The 23,436-nt window shown below is 46.4% G+C and overlaps 1 protein-coding gene across 1 annotated transcript; it reads left to right on the forward strand.

The window, feature by feature from the left end:
• The first annotated feature begins 486 nt into the window (after positions 1-486).
• On the forward strand, positions 487-23,203 carry LOC127587250 (uncharacterized). Its single transcript, XM_052045535.1, has 6 exons — positions 487-708; positions 4,159-4,506; positions 9,702-9,992; positions 14,728-14,832; positions 16,906-16,922; positions 22,781-23,203. The coding sequence occupies exons 1-6, from the start codon at positions 648-650 to the stop codon at positions 22,895-22,897; spliced, it is 939 nt and encodes a 312-aa protein (XP_051901495.1). The 5' UTR covers positions 487-647; the 3' UTR covers positions 22,898-23,203.
• The last annotated feature ends 233 nt before the right edge of the window (positions 23,204-23,436 follow it).

Raw genomic sequence — 23,436 nt, forward strand, 5'->3', positions numbered from 1 at the left:
GTGTAAACTGGAAGACCTGCGAGTCCTGCTGTCCTGGCCCTTGGTGACCATGTAGTTTTGGGGGCTCAGTGTTCGGCCGCGTCCCGAACTTTGTGAGGGTCATCGTTCGTCATGCTGTGCAACTGATCCGCCGACTTTATTTTGCGTCCAGTGGTAGGTGTAAAGACGCAGTAGAACTTGTTTTGTTTGATTGCACTGGATTTCGGCATCTTGGGGGTTACATCCACACAATTGAGTTGGATTTGTCTTATGTTCTCCTAACCTGCAGTTTGGGGAATGGGAAAGAGGTTCCCAATGCCATGGCGGCAAGTGAAGAGGTGCTCACAAAATATAGTAGATATTCATCGCTGCTTCCCAGCGCTGTTGCAGCTAGAACTCTGAGTGATATGGGTGGATCTGCGGTGGTCATTGGGATGCCGGGGTTAGCCTGAGAATTAGGTTGAATTAGGTTGCCTGCACTTCCAGATGTCCGGGTTATATCTTCAAGTCGGCAGAACAAGCTGCGGATTTCTGAGCAACGGCTCAGCAATTTCCAAGAAATAGTTGGTTAGGGGAAGGAAACCCTGCATTCAGCTCAAAGAAGCGTGAACTTCCCGTTAGTTTGCAGAGTGCGTCTCTCGGTCAACCCTGCAAGGGGTTCAGGAGCAATGACAAGTATGGAGAATTTCGTCTTCGCCATCTCCCTTCTGTTCAACGTCCTGAACACAGGTACGTTTCAAAGAAGATGTATTCCGCTGTGTTATAAAAATTGTTTTCTCTAAGGGGAACGGAGGAGCAGTTTTTTTTTCACGGAAAGTGCTGGGTATGTGGAACGAGCTGCCAGACGAAGTGGTAGAGGCGGGTACAATTACAACGGTTAACAGGCATTTCGGCAGGTACCTAGATAGGAAAGGTTGAGAGGGAGATGGGGTAAATGCTGGGAAATGGTACGAGCTCAGGTCGTCACCGAGGTCGCCATGGGCGAGTTGAGTGGAGCGGCCTATTTCCGTGCTGTATGACCTTATGGCTCTCTTCATCCTGTGGAGCCACCCGATTCCATCTGTCTCATTCTTCCTCGGGGAATCTTTAAATAACAGCCACTGTTCCAAGTGGTTCGCGACTGGAGAAAATGCAGCATCAGCTTTTGAAACGAATGCCTTCCTTGTTGAGAACGAGCAGCATTAGGAGGCGGACTTACGGGGTGCGCAGCTGTCCATGAGGTCTGGGTGGGGCGAGTCGTCTAGCAGAGGCGATTTTTTATTCCAATTTTGACACAGCTTTGAGAAATGATTCTCCTTCCTTTGGACAAGACCACACGTTGCAGAGAGCGATCTGAGCCCCCGAGGGTCTGTAGTGTGAAACAGGCGGCTCCGTCGATATCCCACGCCCTTCTCGTCAGAAGTTGTTGGATCAAGTCCCAACATTGACGTTTAACTAGCAAAGCGTTTGTAGCCGTCCTAATGCAGAGCTGGGAGAGCGCTGCCTTTGAAGACATAGATAAGATAAGACATTTATTTATTAGTCGCATGTGTATGGAAATACGCAGTGAAATGTATCTTCTGCGTTATTGAGAATGTACTGGGGCCAGCCCGCAAGTGTCGCCACTCTCCCGGCACCAATATAGCATGCCCACAACTTCCTAACCTGTACACCTTTTGGAATGTGGGAGGAAACCGGAGTACCCGGAGGAAACCCAGGCAGACACGGGGAGAACGTGCAAGCTCCTTACAGCCAGCGGCGGGAATTGAACCCAGGTCGCTGGCACTGGAATAGCGTTACGCGAACTGCTAAGCTACCGTACCGCCCCTACTACCGTGCAGCCATGTCCTGTCAATTTTACAGTTGAGGAGTTAGAATGTATCAAATTATTCTCTGAGCGTTAATTAACCCTCGAATCTATTTATAAGAAAAGCCCGAGCTTTCGATTTATGATTACCCATTCGATAAACAATATCCACAATCAATACTGTCGATCACACTTCAAGATACATAGACAATAGAACATAGAAAATTCACAGCACAATTCAGGCTCTTTGTCCCACAATGTGCCGAACATGTCCCTACCTTAGAAATTACTGGGCTTACCCATAGCCCTCTATTTTGCTAAGCTCCATGTACCTATCCAAAAGTCTCTTAAAAGACCCTATCGTATCCGCCTCCACCACCGTTGCCGGCAGCCCATTCCACGCACTCACCACTCTCTGAGTAAAACATTTACCCCTGATATCTCCTCTGTACCTACTCCCCAGCACCTTAAACCTGTGTCCTCTTGTGGCAACCATTTCAGCCCTGGGAAAAAGCCTCTGACTATCCTCAAGGTCAATGCCTCTCATCATCTTATACACATCTGTCAGGTCCCTCCTCATCCGCCGTCTCTCCAATGTCATATGGGACCTCCTAGGGCTGTAATGGCTCTCCTGAAACTCTTGGAAATCGGGGTATTTTGGTGGAAGTAACATCTTGAATCAGTGAAGTAGTTCAAATCGCTATTACCTGGTGCTATTCGGGGCAATAGTGTAATATTATTTATTTTATAAAGCTGGACTCTTCCAATTAATGTTGGTGTGTTCTTCGAGCTCAGGAATCCACATTACCGGCGGCGTAAATCCAAGCCCAGTTATTGCCGTTTGTGTACATTCATTACATCAATATTTGAATTTTAAAAATTCATTTCGTTGGCATCATATTTTCTTCTTCCCACTCGAGAACGGGCACGGGCGCACGCGCGCGCGCTCACGCACAGCGAGACGCAAACACAACCGCGTGCACTTACACGCGTCACCTCACGCCATCTCAGCACAAGGTCTGGCCCTTTTTTTTGCACTTCTTTAGCCGTTGCTGAGTGAAACATCTGCTGCACGTTGTGACTCGGTCATTACACGACAGCTATTGCGCGACGCCCTCTGTGGTTAGATCGAGCGGAAATCACTGTCACACACGCAAATAACTGGGCGGCCCCTCCTTTCGCCGAGAAAGGACTGGGAAAAAAAGAGGGATTTAGATGAAGGAGGATGGGAAGACCGGGAATTGTCTCGGGATCAATATTTCCAGGTGGGGAGAAACCACGTGGTGCACCTTCCAAAATGTTCAATGTCATGTTTATACGCCAATAACTGGGCTTGGGATTACGGCGCACGTAATGTGGATTCACGCTTTGCTGGAACAAGATACCAACATTAATTGGAAGATACCAGCTGTATAAAATAAATGTTAGTTCCAAAACATAATTATTTGAACACTTTGAATGCAAAGTATTTAAATGCATTTTCAATGATTGCAAGTAATTATCTCCATTCATTTTCCATACTGTTATATGAAAATCATCTTTTATAATCGTGGGATACGATCCCACTAAAAAGCTGTTTAAAAGCACTTGGCTAATTGCCCTGCTTCACAGTTCGAGAGACTGGTGTTCTATACTGACTTCCAACTCCATAGGTGTCGGGGGTGCACCTTCTCCCCGTGACCGCCTGGATTTCCTCCGGGAACTCCGACTGGCATCCACATCCTAAAGTCATGCGGAGAGGTCAATTGGCCCCTACAAATTGTCACATTGTAGAGGTCACTGTCAAAGCGTTCGAATCAATCCGTTAGTACTAAGATAAGATCTCTTTATTAGTCACATGTACATCGAAACACACAGTGAAATGCATCTTTTGCGTAGATTGTGCTGGGGGCAGCCCGCAAGTGTCTCCGCGCTTCCGGCGCCAACGTAGCATGCCATAACTTCCTAACCCGTACATCTTTGGAATGTGGGAGGAAACCGGAGCACCCGGAGGAAACCCAGACAGACACACGGGGAGAACGTACAAACTCCTTACAGACAGCGGCCTGAATTGAACCCGGGTCGCTGACGCTGTAATAGCGTTCCTCTAACCGTTGCATCACCGCTAAGCCCCTAAGTTACCATAACTAATTTCAACGTTTGGCCTGACCAAGCGTTCATCACCAAATAAATTGAGACAGGGTGGGGTGGGGTAGTGGGGTAGATGGGCGTGGTTGTGGAGGAGAAAGTTAACGGTCTTAGACTCGACTCAGCAGCTCATCTCAGACGGTTGGGATCCTATTCGGACATGGCCAGGGTGAGGGATGATGCGGGGGATGGATTTCCGTATCAGACAATGCATGCTTTCATATGAGCAGACAGCTGGTTAATGGCATACACTGATCTTTCTCCAGCTATCCCCCAGGACGACATCGGTGATGATATCCTTCAGGTGATACTGTGGAACGGGTCCCAGCCTGCTCTGCTACCTTGTTCCCACCCCACACCTACCGAAGTTACAGAGGTGCAGTGGATATTTGAATCTTTCACAAGGTCCGGGCTGACGAGAATCTGTACAATCTTTCCAAATACCGGATGTAACCACACCCAGTTTCTGCATTTAACTCTGGCCAAGTCTGATGGTTTCAAGACAGGAAATTACTCTCTTCACCTGGATCCGACAGTAGAAGCTGCTGGAAGGTATACCTGTTACATATATCCCAAGGCGCTTGTCAGGCGAATGGATCTTGTGGTTCTAGCTGGTATGTGGATAAAAGCGGTATATTTTTAAAATATCTGTAAGAAAACATTGTCTGTATTGTCCTTGGCCTAATACTACCTTCCTCTCCATAAACAACACTGCGAGTTTTATGTCATCTGCGAACTTAACGATGTCACCCACTTTCATATTCGCAAGTAATGATGCCCGGTGAACTTTTGACGTCCCGAGCCGGCGATCTCTTCTCTGCAGCTCTTGTTTTGCCGTTGTTCGGTGACTCTGCCGTTTTAGAGAGGTACAGGGTGAATCTTCTTTCATTCTCCCCTGTCAGGGAGAATAATGCAACCTTGTTGCTCCGTTCGTAGTGATGAGTTGGAATTTAGCAAGCTTTGCAGCTCTACGCAGCTATCTCAAAGCGCTGATGTGGGACTCTGTACTTATACTGTGACATATACAACATAGAACACTACATCAGAGTACAGGCCATTCGGCCCACAATGTTGTGCCGACATTTTATCCTGCTCTATCATCTATCAAACCCTTCCCTCCCACATAGCCCCCCCCCCTATTTTTCTATGATTCATGTGTCTATCTAAGAAAGGAAATAAGTGCGCTTTGTCGTTTCTTGGAGATCGCAGATTAATCTGCATTTCGCATGATGCTTTTATTTACACTTGATGGTTGATGTCAATATCTCCACACTGCCACGTACAGATACTTGTACGTCTCACAAAGTCCTTTCCTCCGTTGTCCTGGGGATCCAGCCAATTCTATTCCCTTCAACCTTTGGGCCACGAAAAGGGGCTCTGGAGGTCTGGATGAATTCCGATCGTCGCAGCTTCCTCGGCCTTCACGCTGCCCCTCGATACACCGCGCTCCGTTTTGTTGAAAATTCTCGTTCACCTTCAGAAGGGAAAGACTTTTGACCTCTCACTTTCTGCAAATCAAATGCGTAACCATCGGTACTCACATTGTCCCAAGCTACACCTGAATCTTCATTGGCTTTGTGGAACAGTCCCTCTTCCAAACTTGCTCTTGTACCACTGCCCCGCTTTTCCTCCGTTGCATCGACGACTGCATTGGTGCCGTTTCTTGCACTCATCAATTTCTTCGCTTTCGCGACTAATTTCCACCAGAGCTCAAGTTAGCTTGGACTTCTCTCCCTTTTCTCGAACTCTCTGTCTTCATCTCGATAAAAAAAAAACACGGACTCCCGCAATTACCTAGACTACATCACATCCCACCCTGTCTCTTGTAAGGATGTCATCCATTTCTCCCAGTTTCTTCTCCGCCGCATCTGCTCTTGAGATGAATCCATTCATTTCAGGACATCAGAAATGTCCCTTTTCAGAAAACCAAGCTTCCCTTCGGTTGATGGAGCCCTTTATCACATTTCCTCTTTGTCTCAGACTTCTGATTTCACGCCACCTCGCTCCAGGCAGACCACAGTTAGGGATCCGTAGTCCTCGCCTTTCACCCCATAAGTCTCCGCATCCAGCTTAATCTCTTAAGTCAGCTCCACCGAGAGTCCACAAGGAGCCACATCGAGAAGAAGCGCAGACGGAGCCACCGGTTAGCTGAACACTGACCATCCCGAGCTCCCAGTCGCAAGTCATTTCAATTCCCCTTCCCATTCCCTCATCGACCTGCCAATCCTCGGCCTTCTCCACGGCCATCGTGAGGCCCACCGCAAACTGAAGGATCAGCACCTCATATTACTGCTGGATAGTCCACAGCGCGATGGTATGAACATTGAATTTTCCAATTTCAGGTAACACTTGCCTCCCCTCTGTTACTCCCCATCTCCTTCCCAACCTCCTCCGGTCTCCATTCACATGCCCCCCCCCCTCCAGCCCCATTACCCATTTCGTCCACCCCCTTCCGATTCTGTCCACCTATTACCCTCACATTTCACCCACCACCTCATCCCTTCCCCATCCGGTTCCATCTGCCACTCACCTCTCCCTAACGGTTCCCCTGTCCTTATTATCACCTTCCATAACTGGTAGCTTTTGTGTTCCCGCTTATCACCCTGCTAGCTGACACCACCTTCATTCTCACCTCCCCTCTCCTGGCTCCATCTGCCTCTTCTTTTTAGTCTGAGATTTCGGGTTAGTCCGCATCTTAGTTGATACTTCCAGATACCAACGTTGGTTGATATCAATAGCATGTCATTTCTATAACCTTGATCTTCTCACAATGTGCTTTGCCCCGTGGCCATGTGCATACCTGGTGTCATTGTTCCCTTCCTTCAGACTCTGGGCCATAAGTAGAGAGTGGACGCCACTATCGGAATTGTCTCAACCTCCATACTGCCCCGGGATAAGATGCGCTCTGTTTTGCTGCTGATTTGAGTTCACTTTAAGAAGGTCCACACTTGAGTCCCATTATTGCTCGGACAGATAGCGATTCATTAGCATCTTCTCTGTAACTTGAGTTCTCTCGATCTCCAAGACGCTATTCTCCAAACACATGTTAACCTCATGATATTGGGAGAAATATCCAGATGAAGCAATTTAAATTCCTGTCTCCAGAAAACAATCCGAGCCTCCTGTTGATCACTTTTTCTCCTTGAGGCCCACAAGAAGGGGGTTGGGTCGCGTTAACCTACTTCAGCTGTATCTTTGTTATAGCATAACGATCTCAACCTACAGTCAGAATTGTGTTCTTTTCTTAATCAAGGCTTCACGAAATTCCTCTGCTAATTAGATGTACTGTTTTCTGCACTGCCTATCCCCCAGCCATACAGATCCAGATCACGTCGTTAGACGTAAAGGCAGTCTGATGAAATCCGGTGTTATTTTTGTTTCTTACTGTTGTGCGGGAGAGTTGACTAAAAGATTGATTTAGTTTTCTGTTATTCAAGGATTTTACCTCACGGTTATCTTAAGATGGGATATTGTTGGTGGAAGGGATCGAACGCTTGTGTTAGTGACAGCCACTTTAAAAATAAACACTTATGCCACAATTCGGTCTTTTACCACGTTTATAGGACGTACTGCAGTCGTGTTCTGTGCAGTGAGTTGTTGAGATTATATGGAGAGATTGAGAGATAACCCCACGTCAGAAGTTGTGGGTTAAATCCCATGCCTCATGTTTAAGCAGAAGGGTGTCATTAAACACCCCAGTGCATACCAAGGGAACTGGTGTCTTAGAAACGATACCGTTCCTCGAGTCACTCACATGTCAAGTTAGACAGTCCCCGATTGCACCGTGCACGTTAAAGAAACCCATAACACTAATTAGAAAAATGACAGGGGTTCCTTTCGATTTAAGCTCATAGTTAAGCTCACAATCAATGTTGATAATCAATGCGCGCAACCAATAATTCCGACCACACCAAAAAAAACATTTCAGAAGGGACCTCCTCCGGAAGTAATGGCGCTCTTGGAATGCTAGGAATTCGGGGTATTTTAGAGCAAGAAATTTCTTGAGACAGAAGATGGTGCGATTGTTGAATTAATATCAGTGGCGCCATTATTTTCCATGCAGTTCAGACAATTGACATGGATGACATTATGCCTCTTTGTGACCAATTCCCAGAGCAGCGTGCCCTCAAACACACAGGCCATTACACGCCATCTTTGAACAATATTTCCCAAGTGAATATTTGTTCAGCCGTTGCTCAGTTAAACATCTGCTGTACTTTTTGACACCCTTGCCTTTCAGTTGCTGCACTGCGTCCTGTGTGGTTGGATAAAGCGCTTCTCATTGGCAAGGCTCTAAGTACCTCGCTGGTGGCCCCCTTTCCCCACAACAGACTGCGAAGTAAAGGGATTGAGATGGGAACTCTGAGATGAGGTTAATATCCACGGTCGGGTTGCTGAGTGGCGCCGAATACCTTGCGGCACCTTCCGAAGAGTTAAATGTAATATTTTTATCCCAGAAGCTGGACTTGTTTTATGGGTGCAGTTAAGGCAGATTCTCGCCAATGGACAAGACACTGTCATTAATAAGAATATATCAGGATATAAAATGCATGAGTTAGTTGTAAAAGATAATTATTTGTGCATTTGCAATGCAAACTATTATAAATACATTTCAATGATTACATGAAACTTACCCACTCATGTCTGTTCTGTTATGTGTAATGGCCTTCTTTTTTGCATTCCTTTCTGAACCTCCCATCCCTTACCTTAAACAAAGTACATTGAAATACAGCAATAGAGTACAGGAACAGATCCTTCGCTCCATGGACTCTGGTTCCATGCGCCTGTTAGACCACCCAAGCTTTTGGGGAAAGTTTATTACCATCTACACAATGTCCAAGGTAATATTGCGTACATCGACCAATTTTCCCTCAAGTCTCCTCCGCACCAAAGGAAAACAAACCCCATCCTATATTTTACCCTGCCCTTAACAGAAACGTTCCGCCTCAGGCAGCATCCTGGTGAATCTTTTCTGTAGCCCCTACAATGTAATAACATACCTTCTCGAGTCAGGCGACGAAAGCTGCACCCAACACTCCAGTTGTGGCCGTCAATTCTTATGAAGCTACAGCATGACATCAGCGGTCTATTATTCCATGCCCCTGTTAATCAAGGCGAATGTCCCAGATGCCTTGTTGACCACCTTATCGAGTTGCACTGCCAGCTTCAATGGTATTTGGATCTATACAGTAAGGTCCATTGGTTCCTCAATAATCTCTGGGCCCCACTATCCATTTCGTTTATTCTCGCTGTATCCTAATCACATTGCTTCACACAGTCGCGAATAAATTCCTTCTGCCGTGCCTCTTCCTGCCTGACCAACATGTCGATGTCGTCCTACACCCTATGACTTCCACTCGTTATCAACCACATGACCAATTTTCATTTCACCTGCGAATTTATTCATCATAACGCCCTCCTTCAGATCACACATAACGATGTCCAGTCAGGTTTTGTCGTCCCGAAAATGGGACTTCACCACTGCTCTTCGTTGACTGTCCAAGTATTACTTAGTGACTCCGCCAACTCAGACGGGAACAGGATACATTGCCGCAAGTCCACTGTGTCAGAGCGTCTGGAATTATCATTGCCCAATCCACACTTCCTTGTGCAATGTTAGGATTTCGCAAGTCTTCCCGCTCTCTGCAACCATCGGTGCATTCTTCAATGACGTCAAAGGCCCTCAATCTCTCCATATAATCTCAACAACCGTCACACCAATCGGGCATTGGGCGGGGATTCGATTTTCAATCGTTGATTTTTGTTTTGTCCATTTGCGGCAGTTTGACCGATTCTTCCACTCCCACAGTGTCCGTGAATCCGGCCGGCTCGATTCCTCACGGAAGCTCTGTGTATCTGAACAGTGGAATTGGCGACTGGTCTGAATATAACAATATGGTCTGGGACATTGAAGACAGTGAATACGAGATCATCTGGACACTGAACCACCAGCCCATCCAGCCAGATTCGCATCACAGCTTCGACTTTAGAACGTTAAACATCAGCAATTTTCAATGCGCCGATGTGGGACTCTATACCTGCACTCTCAAATCCAAGGATGGAAACACTTGCGCCTACAGTCATTTCTTGAAGACCTCAGGTTAGCCCTCAACTCACAAGATATTTTCAATATCTTCCCACTGTAACTTGTATAATCCTGTAATTTGCACAATATCCTTTCCTCCGGGGTTCTGGGGTCCAACCAGTTAGAGAACCTTCCATTTCCTTCAGCTTTCGCGCCATGACAAGGGACTTTGGGTGTCGGGACTCAATGCCGATCATCACAACTGTCTCAGTCTCCATAATGTGCCCTGGATAAAACCGCGCTCTATTTCCATGGTCTTAGTTCATCTTTAGAAGAGATTTTTTGACTCATCTCAATTCCTACAAATAAAAGATGTAATCATAGATCCTCGCGTGGACAGAGTACCACTGTCTCCTTGTTCGCTTTGTGGAACAGCCTCAGTTCCAAACCTTCTCTGGTAACACTCCCCAACTCTGTCTCTGTAACATCGTTGACTGTATTGATTCCGTTTCCTGTTCCCGTGTTGAACGCATCAACTTTATCACCTTCGCTGCTGACTTCCACCCCGCACTTAAATTCACATGCACCATTTCTGACACGCCTTTCCCTTTTCTAGGTCTCTCTGTCTCCATCTCAGGAGACAAACTGTCCACTGACATTTCCTATAAACACGCGGACTCCCACAGCTACCGATACTACACCTCTTCCTACTCTGTCTCCTGTAAGGATGACATCCCTTTCTCCCAGTTTCTCCCTCTCCACCACCCTCCGCATCCAGCACATCATCCGGAGCCATAAGCGTCAGCTGCAACGAAATTCCACCACTAGCCACATCTCCTCTCCACCCCTTGTCGCCTTCCGCAGAGACCACTCCCTTTGTGACTCCTTGGTCCGCTCATTCCTCCGCAAACACCCCTCCCTGACCCACAGCACTCTCCCTGCAACCGCATGAGGTGTAACGTTTGCTCTTACACCTCCTCCATCACCACCACCCACCAACCTGAACAGCCCTTCCAGGTCAGGAAAAGATTCACCTGTATCTCCTCCAATCTTATCCACCGCATTCGATGGTCCTGATGTGGCCTCCTCTATATCAGCGAGAGCAAGCGTGGACTAGCATCGCACCTGCTCTCTGTCTGCAGTAGGCACCCCGAGCTCCTAGTTGCATCCCATTTCAATTCCCCTTCCCATCCCCACACAGACCTCTCGATCCACTGACATAATTGAGGCATAATTGGGGAGTCTTCAACCCAATGGTATGAACATTGAATTTTCCAATTTCAAGTAACCCTCGTCTCCCGTTTAATTCCACTCCCCCTCCTTCAGATCGTCCTCTGGTCCCTTTATTTTAGCCTCATTTCCAAACCTCCTCCATCCCCATCGCCCATTTCGCCCTTTCCCGGCCCCGGTACTATCGACGTACTCCCCACACATTTTACCTTCTCCCCCAGCTGGTTCTGTTTTCATCTGCCCTTCACCTCTCCCCTACTGGTTCCCACCATCAACTTCCTTACTATCGAATACCAACACCAGTAACCTTTGTGATGGCGCTTTTCACCCTGCCAGCTGACTCTACCTTCGCCCTCACCTTCCCCTACCGGCTCTACCTGCCTCTTGTTTTTTTCTCGTGTGCCTCCAAACTCCATGCCTCTGTCTGCCAATTCCACTCCCTCCCCTACCTGGCTCGATCTGCCCGCCATACTTCACCCCTTATCCCTCGGTCCACCAATCACCTCTGGCCCCCGTCTGACTCCACCCCTTCTGCTCTTTCTACTGACAGTCTGCCCACTCCGCTGTTAGTCCCGATGCAGGGTCTCGACCCGAAACGCAAACAGTTCCTTTCTCTCCGCAGATGTAGCTCGACCGGCTGATCTTCCCCAGCATTTCGTTTGCTGCTCCTTGTTATCCAGGGATCCTTGGACTTGTCCTTGCCTTTTACCCTAATGAGAGCCCGTTATCTGTTCTCTCAATATTTGACTTCTGAATGACTCCCACTTGTTGGATGTCGAATCACCTGCGAGTGGCTACACCCAGTGGAGTTTTGCCTACTCCTCTTTATGATATTGAATTCGACCTTCCCCCAATTCAGGACCTTAACTTCGGTCCCATCCTTGTCCCATAATTACTTTAAACCTCAAAGAAAAATCAGGTCACCATTTACGAAATTTTGTCCCACTGACATTTCAACCACTTGCCGGACGAAATTCCCTGAGATTTCCGCAGAGAGTGGTGGGTGCCCGGAATGTGTTACCAGGGGTAGTAGTGGAAGCAGGCAGTTTGGTGGTGTTTTAGATATGAAATATGAAGGGAGTGGGGGATGTGATGATACACAGGAGGAGGACATTTAGTATAAATTGACATCAAGGTCGGAGCAACATCGTGGGCCGAATGACCTGCCCAGTTCTGTACTGCTCTATGTTCTGTTAGATCCAGCACTGCCACTTATTTATTCGGACTAGCTATGTACTGGCTCAAAGGGCTCTTCTGGACTCACGTCAGAATTTTCACCCATCAAAGACTCTCGCAGAGAAGTCATCCCAGTCGATTCTGGAGAAGCTGAGATCCCCTGCTACTGTTACTGTATCATTATCACGCTTCCCTGCGTTTTACTCATGTATCTGCTGCTTTATTTCTCGCTGAGTATCAGCAGGCTTGACGCACACTCCCGGAAAAGCAATGGCCACATGATTCAGAATCAGAATCAGATTCCGATTTATCAGTAACCGATATGACGTGAAATTTGTTGTTTTGCGGCAGCAGTACAGAGCGAAGATAAAAAGATTACTGTAAATTACAAAATAAATCAATAGTACAAAAAAAGGAATAACGAGGTAGTGTTCATGGGTTTATGAACCGTTCAGAAATCTGATGGCGGAGGGGAAGAAGCTGTTCTTGAATCGTTGAGCGTGGGTCTTCAGGCTCCTGTACCTCCTCCCTGAAGGTAGTAACGAGAAGAGGGCGTGTCCCGGGTGATGAGGGTCCTTAGTGATGGATGCAGCCTTCTTGAGGCAGCACCTCTTGATGTTCTGAGATGAAGATTTTATTTTGAAGTCTACCTATATGGCCTCATTGGATGAGCCATCTTGGACTCCTCGTCCATCACTGTAGCAATGGGCACCTTAATTAATATTGCTACGTCACTTCCTATTTTACACCCACCCCACAACCTGTCATCCCTGAAGATTCTCTACCCTGGATTGTTGAGTTGTCGGTATAGATTGTCTTTTAATCACGTCCCTGTGACAGTAACAATATTATATTCCCACATGCTAATCTCAGTTGAACTGCCTCATTTGTCAACGTCTTTGCATTAAAATACTTATAATCTAGCCTTGAACTCTTTGCATGCATCTCATTGAATATGAATGTTCTATCCACTGGACTGACTCGGTTTCCTTTCTATATGGGACTATACTTAGCCCGGACCACATCCGCCACTACTTCCATCAACATAGGAACATCTACTCTGTGTCCCCATTCTCCTGACAGATTAGTTTCAACCCTCCTTGACATCCAAGCAAACCAGGTGCAATCCGTCTAGCTCGCTCCAGTCCCACCTCCCCAAGTGATCCAGAGATCTAAACTCCTCCTCCCTGCACCGTTTCTGTAACCATACATTCATCTGACCTGCATGCAATTCCTATGCACTTGGCACCCGAAGTAATCCAGCAATTACAGCTTCGACCGTTCTGATTTTGAGTCTGCGCCCAGCACTCCGAATTCACATTTCAGGACATTATTCTTCTTTTACCTGCGTCGTAAATACCATTGTGAACAGCGAACTCTGGCTGTTGACTCACCGACTTTAGACCAAGATGGCTCATCCAATGAGGCCACATGGGTAAAACAAAATCTTCATCTCAGAACATCAAGAGAAGCTGCCTCAAGAAGGTAGCATCCATCACTAAAGACCCTCAACATCCAGACATGCCCTCTTCTCATTACAACCATCGGGAGGAGGTACAGGAGCCTGAATACCCACACTCTGACATCTCTGAACCTGGAACCAAGCAGGTATCGATTCATGCCTATAGCTGCAGAAGCGCCAGTTGATTCCCCCCACGACTGAATCTCCGACCACTCTTGCATTTGCACTTCTGTTCCTCCCTATTTGCACAGCTGAGCCACCTACTGTGCCATTATCTTGGATCTGGATGAACTCCTCAGAGATAGATTCACCCTGCATTTTTTCCAATACACAGAAGCAAGCTATAGAGAGAGATGTCCCTTGACTACCTGCCTGTCTACTTCCCTCTGCCTGGCGGTTACCCATTCTTTTCCTGGTTCCCATCCCTTAGGCTGCAGGGTGACAACCTCCAAAACGTGTCAACTGTGTAACTCTCAACGCCGCGGATGCTTCCAGTCGATGATTGCCCTTTGAAAGCTGGTACTCAAACTGGTCGAGTAGATGTGTAATTGCTGATGGCAGCAGTGGCAGATTTGCTCCGGGGTTAAGTAGAGTCTCATATAGAAAGTAAAATGAGTCAGTCCAGTGGACAGAACATTCATAGACACAATGAGGTCCTTGAGTAGAGTTCAAGACGAGATTACAAGCATTTTAATTCAAAGAAGCTGACAAATTAGGCAGTCACACCTGTAGATGTGTTCATCCAGGCCGCAAGGGGCATCTCTGAATTCCCACTTGCTGCAGTCCTGAACTCTCCTGTCATATATTGATCGAGTAATCGTGATCAAATCGCTTCGTTTTATCGATATGGGATGCAGATGCTCATTTTGTATCCATTTAATTGAGATAAGAAGATGCAATTGCAAACTGGGATTGTTTTTCATTGAAGTGTTGTATTTACAGGCCATTCCAAAAGAACTTTAGCCATCGTTCTTGCAGTCCTTGGAGTGGCCTTGGTTATTTCTGCTGCTGTTCTCATAGTTTGCTTCGGCAAGTGCAAAACGGAAGGTAAATATTTTATAAAATAGTCTCTAAACAGCCGCATATCCACACTGTGTTTTCCCAGTCATTTAGCTGATGGTCCTCGCCCTGTTGGGAATTCTCTATACTGCCTGTCGACATTAATCATGCACGTCATCCCTCTCCACCGCCATCGCCACCCTCCACATCATAAAAGCGTTTCAACTTGATACCAGTGTCTGGGGAAACAATGGCGTGTTGTTCTATATACTTTAGGAACTATTTTTGATTAGTCGTATTGCACAAGGATTAAACAGGTGACTTATGTCTCTCAACTCTTAAATTTAAGGAATAAAAACTACAATAACCATAATACTAAAGTTTGACCATTGATAGACTGGAGATATCGAACTGTCCACAGACAGAGTTGGTTTGTCAACCTACCAAAAACTGGTTTACGACATAGAACATAGAACAGTACCGCACAATACAGGCCCTTCGGCCCACAATGTTGTGCCGACCTTTAAACCTCACTTGACTAGTTAACCCTTTCTTCCCACATATCCCTCTACTTTAAATTCCTCCATATGCTTATCTAGTAATCTCTTGAATTTGACCAATGTACCTGCTTTCAACACCGCCCCAGGCAGAGAATTCCGTGCCCCAACCACTCTCTGGGTAAAACAAAACTTCCTCTGATATCTCCCCACCCATTTGAGCATTGGTGTCCTGGGAAAAAGGGGTTGGCTATCGACTCTATTTATTCTTCTCAATATTTTGTGCACCTCTATCATGTCTCCTCTCATCCTCCTTCTCTCCATAGCCCTAGCTCCCTAGTCTTTCCTCATAATGAACTCTCTGAACCAGGCAGCATCCTGGTAAATCTGCTGTGCACCCTTTCCAACGCTTCCACATCCTTCCTATAATGAGGCGACCAGAACTGTCCACGGGAGGCAAATATGTTTCATTCGCTTCAGGCAGTCGCCCACGGTCAACATTCACACTCCTGTCTCCGGCGATTTGTTCACCTTGCTGACGGAGGGAGGAAATGCGGAAATAACCACTGAAGTGTTCCGTGGCCCTTGCTCCACTCCAGTTAGCTCAGCTGCTTATCATTTGGTTCCTCAGTTCCGCACAGAAGCAGGAAAGGGGAACCGAAGCTCACACACAGACTTCACTGGGTTGGGTAAGGTCTCCCAGCACCGAAGAGCTGAGCTCTGACTTAAAAATGATCCCCACTTCTCTCTGCCGTCGATAAGCAAACCTCTTTCTCTACTTTAACCCCTTCGTGACACGGGCTGCTCGGTGCAGAACAGGTCTGATTTTTGCATTCTGCGGATAATTAGAATGTAAATACAGGACAACTTGCATCCAATGTGTTAAAGAGATAGCAATGAAAATGCATTTAGAGATTGCGGATTCATTGATAATATCACGGAGGATTCACAGCAAGGGAATCAGGCGACTAGTTATTCCCAGTCTTTTCAAGCACCACACGAACCTTCTTGCACCCAAGTTAGCATCAGCTAACTCAGTATCCCGATCGCTCGTGATCTTCATTCAGCTACCATTTCAAGGAATCCATTCTGTGCAACCAGTGTCTGGGAGTGAGCTCTCAATTTTGCATTGTTTTGTTGGTAAAGGTAGGTTCTGGTTATCCTCTTATATTAATGGTTAGCGTGAGAATTATCCACAACTGACAGTATCTGCTCCTTAAAACCAAATAATAATGTTTAAATTTTCTTAACGTCTCCTTTAGTGGTTTATTACTAAAGGTTCTACGTCGTTCTTTTATTAAGAATATTCCCACTTCTTCTTTTATCCCACTAGACGTTATTTATGTCATCTTTATATGTTATATCTAAATATGGAAATCAGAACTATGTGCAATGTTGTGTAATTAGCCAAAGTAAATGTCAAGCAGATGTTTCAACGCGTACTTTTTCTCCAGCAATGTGTCAGATTATGTAATGGTTGCCAATGTGCGCAGATTTAAGCCATGAGCACAGGAAACGTCTGTTCTTTTTTCTTATGTTGTGAAGTTCACTCAAAAGTTATTTATCTATTTATCTATCTATTTATTCATTTATCCGGTCTTATGTTTTGTTCTTTCTCGAACAGGTCAGAAGTCTGCTCAGGTAAGAGTTTTCTCAGATATATGCCACTACTGTGGCAAAAATGTAAGATTGGAGAGCTATCAACGGTGGAAGCCGAGGGATGTGGGAAAGACAGAGCGGTTCAAGACTCACTGTTAGAAATAAAATGGCAAATTCGTTTATTATTGTCACATGTACCGAGGTACAGTGCAAAAACTTTGTTTGGCATGCCATCCGTACAGATCGTTTCGAAACGTCAGTACACTGAGATAGTACAAGGGAAAAGCAATAGAAGAATGCAGGATATAGTGTTACAGTTACAGAGAAAGTGCAGAGCAGGCAAACAATACGGTGCAAGCCCAGGACAAGGTAGATCGTGAAGTCAATAGTCCATTCTTTTCATACCAGGGGACCGTTCAATAGTCTTACAACAGCGGGGTAGATGCTGTCTTTGAGCCTGGTGATACATAGAACAGAGAAAATAGAACAGTACAGCACAGAACAGGCCTTTCGGCCCACAATGTTGTGCCGACATAGCTAATCTCTCCTACCTACAGAATGCCCATATCCCTCCATCTTTCTCTCATTCATGTGCCCATCCAAGCCCCTATTAAAAGCCCCCAATGAGTTTGACTCCACCACTCTATCAGGCAACATATTCCAGGCATCCACCACTCTCTCAGTAAAAAAAAACTACCCTTCATGTCTCTTCTGAACCTACCCCCTCTCACCTTAAATGCATGCCCTCTGGTATTGGATCGCTCAATAATGGGAAACAAATATTGCTTGTCCAACCTATCTATGCCCCTCATAATTTTATACATTTCCAACAGATCTCCCCTCAGCCTCCGCCGCTCCAGAGAAAAGAAACCAAGTCTGCCCGGCCTCTCCTGATATCATATGCCCTCTAATCCAGGCAGCATATTAGTAAACCTCCTCTGTACCCTCTCTAAAGCCTCGACATCCTTCTTATAGTGAGCTAACCAGAACTGTGCGCAATGCTCTAAATGCGGCCTAACCAGAGTTCTATAGAGATGTATCATAACTTCTTGACTCCTATACTCAGTACCTCGATTAATGACAGAAAGCATTCCATAAGCCTTCTTCACCAACCTGTCTACCTGTGTAGACACTTTCAATTAGACATTCGGGTACTGAAAGTACGTGCGTTCATGTTTTTGCATCTTCTGCCCGATGGGAGAGGGGTGCAGAGAGTATGTCCGAAATGGGTGGGGTCTTTCATTATGTTGGCTGCTTTACCAAGGCAACGAGAAGTGTAGACAGAGTCTATGGAAGGGAGGCTGGTTTCCGTGATGTGAGTTTCCACAACTCTGCAATTTCAATGTAGGCAGACAATAAGTTCATCACGAGGTAGATTGTGAGGTCAGGGGGCCACCTAATCGTACAAGCGGTCCGTTCAATAAAACAGCGACAGACTTATAACAGTGAACCGCAAACAGTGAAATATGAACAGTCCCTGAATTTAGAAGTATCGCCCCAATTCTATCACTAGTCACAGAGAGTTACACCGCGGAAACAGGTCGTCCTGCTCACTGAGTCCGTACAGACCATCAACCATCCATTTCCACTAACCCTACACGAAGTCTTTTAATTCTCCCCACAATCCCATCAGCGTCTCCCACTCACTTACCCGAGAGGCAATTTAGTGCGGACAATTAACCAACCAAGCCTCACGTCTTTGGGATGTGGAAGAAAACCGGAGCCGGCGCGGTCACAAGGAGAACGTGCAAACTCCACTGCCTGGATTGGAGAGTATGCATTATGAGGAGAGACTAATGGAGCTAGAGCTTTACTCTTGGGAAACAAGGAGGATGAGAGGAGACATGATAGATGTGTACAAAATATTAAGAGGAATAGATAGAGTAGACAGCCAGCGCCTCTTTCCCAGGGCACCAATGCTCAATACAAGCGGGCATGGCTTTAAAGTAATGGGTGGGAAGTTCAAGGGAGATATCGGAGGAAGGTTTATTACCCAGAGAGTGGTTTGTGCATGGAATGCTCTGCCCCGGGGTGGTGGTAGAGGCGGGTACATTGGCAAATTCAAGAGATTTCTAGGTAAGCATATGAAGGAATTTAAAATAGAGGGATATGTGGGAGGAAGGGGTTAGATGGGTTTAAAGGTCGGAACAACATTGTGGGCCGAAGGGCCTGCATTGTGCCGTACTCTTCTATGATTTTATCCCTCCGCAGTTTCTCTGACGTATTTACATTGCGCGCATGCATTCGCAGTGATCGTGCTTTATGCACCAGTACTTGGATAGCTAATTCCTCCCAAATGTGATGCAGACAAGTGTGAGGTGATGCACTTCAGGAGGACAAACCAGGGTAAGAGTTACACAGTGAATGGTAGGCTTCTGAGGTGCGCGGTAGAACAAAGAGACCTGGGAATACAGATCGATATTTCCTTGAAAGTGGCGCCACAGGTAGATAGGATCGTAAAGAGACCTATTGGCACTTTGGTCTTCATAAATCAGGGAACTGAGTGCAGGAGTTGGGATGTTATGTTGAAGTTATACAAGACGTTGGTGAAGCCGAATTTGGAGCATTGTGTGCAGTTCTGGTCACCTACCTACAGGAAGGATATCAATAAGCTTGAAAGAGTGCAGAGAAAATTTACAAAGATGTTGCCGGAACTTGAGGACTTGAGTTGCAGGGAAAGATTGAATAGGTTACGACTCTATTCCCTGCAGCGCAGGAGAATGAGGAGAGATCATTCAAAATTATGAGGGGCATAGATAGAGTGAACGCATGCAGGCTTTTTCTCCTCAGGTTGGGTGAGACTAGAACTAGAGATCATAGGTTTAGGGTGAAAGGTGGAATATTTAAGGGCAATCTGAGGGGGAACTTCTTCACTCAGAGGGAGGTGCGAGTATGGAACGAGCTGCCAGCGGAAGTGGTAGACATGGGTTCAGCTGCAACATTTAAGAGAGGTTTGGATAGGTACATGGATGGACCTATCCATGTACCCCTCTAAAACTTTCCTATCCACATACCTTTCGAAATTCCTTTCAAACGCTGTAATTGTACCCGCCTCTGCTTCATGCTGTGGCAGCTCGTTCCATATACCCACCATCCTCTGTCTGAAAAGCTTGATCCTCGGGTGCCCTTTCCGTCTTTCCCCTCTCACCTTCAACGCCTGCCCTCTAGTTGGTGATTTCCTTAGCATGAGGAAAAGGCTGTGACCATTCGCCCTACCTATGCCCCTCGTGATTGTATAGAGTGACAAAGCATGGAAACAGGTCCTTCGGCCCAACTCATCCAATGCTGACTGTGTTGCCCAGCGAGCTAGTCCCACCTGCTCGCGTATGGCCCATAGTTCTCTAAACCTCGCCTATCCAGGTACTGTCTAAATGGCTTTTAACTGTGACTAATGTTCCCGCCTCAATCACTATATCTGGCAGCTCATCCAAATGCGAACCACCCTCTTGAGTGAAGAAGCTGTCCCTGGTGTCTCTTTGAAACCTGTCGCCTCTGATCTTAAACCTATGTTCTCTTTTTAACTCCCCCTTACTGCGAAATAAACTATGAGCTTTAACCCTATCTATGCCCCTCATGATCTTATATACCTCTACCTCATGTACCTCTGTAAAGTTTCCTTCACTCTCGCTTATAACTCAAGCCGTTCAGTCCCGGTAACATTTCTAGAATCTTTTCTGCGCCCTTTCCAATTTAATGACCTCCTTCCTTCATCTCGGCGAGCAGAACTGCACACTATACTCCAAGTGTGGTCTCACCAAAGTACTGTACAGTTACCATAGAACCATACAGCACAAAACAGGCCCTTAGGCCCACCATGTTGTGCCGTCCATCAAACCACCCTCACGCTATCTAACCCTTTCCTCCCGCATATCCCTCTATCTCACATTCCTCCATGTGCCTATCCAACAAACTCTTGAACCTGTCCAATGTATCTGCCTCCACCACCACCCCAGGTAATGCTTTCCATGCATCAACCACTCTCTAGGTGAAAAACCTCCCCCTGACATCTTCCCTGAACCTCCCACCCATAACCTTAAAGCCATGCCCTCTCGTCTTGAGCATTGGTGCCCCGGAAAGGAGGCGCTGGCTCTCTACTCTATCTATTCCTCTCAATATTTTATATACCTCTATCATGTCTCCTCTCATCCTCCTCCTTTCCAGTGAATAAAGCCCTAGCATCTTAAGCCTTTCCTCATATTCCATACGCTCTAATCCAGACAGCATCCTGGTAAATCTCCTCTGCACCGTCTCCAACGCCTCCACTTCCTTCTTATAATGCGGCGACCAAAACTGAACACAGTACTCTGTGTGGTCTAACTAGAGTTTTGTAAAGCTGCATCATCACTTCGCGGCTCTTAAACTCAATCCCACGATTTATGAAAGCTAACATCCCATAGGCCTTCTTAACTGCTCTATCCACATGTGAGGCAACTTTCAGTGAACTGTGAACATGAACCCCCAGATCCCTCTGCTCCTCTACACTGCCAAGTACCTTGCCATTTACCTTGTACTCTGCCCTGGTGTTTGTCCTGAGCTCCGACAGCCTTCCACAAGATGACTTCCCAACACGTGTACAGAATACCCTGCACGATGAAGGGGAGAACGTTGTCGCAACTGTCAGTATTCCTTTTGACGCCGTGTGGGGACTCAGTTAGGTGCCACAAACACACAGTGAAAAGCAAAGAAATTGCATTGCAGTAAGAAAGCAACACTTACGACCCTTGTGTTCATATCTCTCCATTGGCAATAGCTTGGTAAGTTGCAGAGACAAATTATTGGAACTGTGCAAAGGAGAATCGACGACATTCGTGGAGGGGGGGGCGGTGAATAGAAAAACAATAACTTCTTATGGCACAGCAGGATGCGAGACGTTACAGAAGAATCTGACTCTGTTCTCGGGTTTGGAAAACCCATGAAGGAAAAATATTCCCAGCTGAGAGAGTAACCAGGGGGACACAGCTGTACGGTGGCTGGCAAGGGAGCGAGAGACAAGAAGAAGAGAACTGTGTCTTACTTCGTGCGGTGATATGATGCGGAATGCGGCGTCTGAAAGGGCGACGCAAATAGATTCTGAGGCAAAATTCCAATGAGAATCGGTAGATCTTTGGAGGCCAGACTGAAATCGTCAGCGACTGCGGGTAGAGGTGGAGTCATGCCGTTCTCTGTTATTCCCCTATTGCCTATCCCCTAGTCGCTGCCTGAACCTCAGGAAGACTCTAACAATACGCACCGTGCTTGAACTGCTCAAATGTCTTTGCTAAATTGACATTATTACTCTAATAACAATAATAATTGTTAATATCAATCTCGTGCCCGAGACCGCAAGAAACAGCAGAGAGTTGTGGACACAGCTCAGCAGATCACCGTAACCAGCCTCCCCTCCGCGGACTCCGTCTACACTTCCCACTGCCTAGGAAAGCAGACAACATAATCAAAGACCCCCCCCCCCACCCTGGACATTCTCTCTTCTCCCACCCCCCACCCCCCCACAATCGGGCGAAGATACAAAAGCCTGAAAGCACATACTACCAGGCTCAAGGACAGCTTCTACCCCGCTGTTATAAGACCATTGAACGATCCCCTACTACGATAAAATGGATTCTTGACCTTACAATCTACCTCTTCGTGGCCCTTGCACCTTATTGTCTGCCTGCACTGCACTTTCTCCGTACCTGTAAGACTATATTCTGTATTCTGTTATCGTGTTCCCTTGTACTACCTCTATGCACTGTTGTGACGAAATTATCTGTATGGACAGTATGCAAAACAACGTTTTTCAGCGAGCCTCGGTACATGTGACAAGAATAAACCAATTTATCAATTTACCAATTCAGGGGAATGTTGGCAGACTCTGTTTTGCGGATGGCCTGAGTAAATGAATCCAAGTTTTTCCGTTTTAGGTGTTGGATATTGAGGACAACTACGTAACCCTTGATGTCGCTACTTTGGGGATCCCCGGTAATTATACCAGATCAGCAGCTGAAAAGTGTATCTACGCCAATATCGCAAGGAGTTAGTTGGGCATGGATTAACTCCCGACATTGTCTGCCGAGTCTTGAGAGCTATTCCGGACTTAAATTAACGCTGCCTTTCTTTTGTGTGAGCAGAGGCATTCCTTAATGGGAGCTGAGCGTCACAAAATGAGAAGATTGTTTATGTAGAATCCTTCGCACTTTCAAGGGGAATCCTTCCTCTTCCCGGTTCACCCCGAGGTGATATTATAGTATGCATACAGGAAGCGTTACAATATCATTTGCTTAAAGGTGCCCATCGCTGCTTTCTCAAGCAATGTTTCCAAGCATATGAAATAAAAAGAGCCTTTGCATCCGCATCAGCATTCTGGGAATTAATAATCAGGAGGCGGGGTTGTGTGCGAGTGATTACCAAAATAGTTGTTTGTTTTCCATAGTACAGTGCAGGACTGGAGAGGACATACGACCCACGATGTTGTGCCTATATTGATGCCGATTTATAGTAAATTCCCTCTTCCTATGTGTCATCCATATCCCTCCATTCCTTTCATATTCCTGTCCATCTAAAACTCCATCAAACTGGG

Source organism: Pristis pectinata, chromosome 39 (genome assembly GCF_009764475.1).
Source record: "Pristis pectinata isolate sPriPec2 chromosome 39, sPriPec2.1.pri, whole genome shotgun sequence".
Taxonomy (NCBI): Eukaryota; Metazoa; Chordata; class Chondrichthyes; order Rhinopristiformes; family Pristidae; genus Pristis; species Pristis pectinata.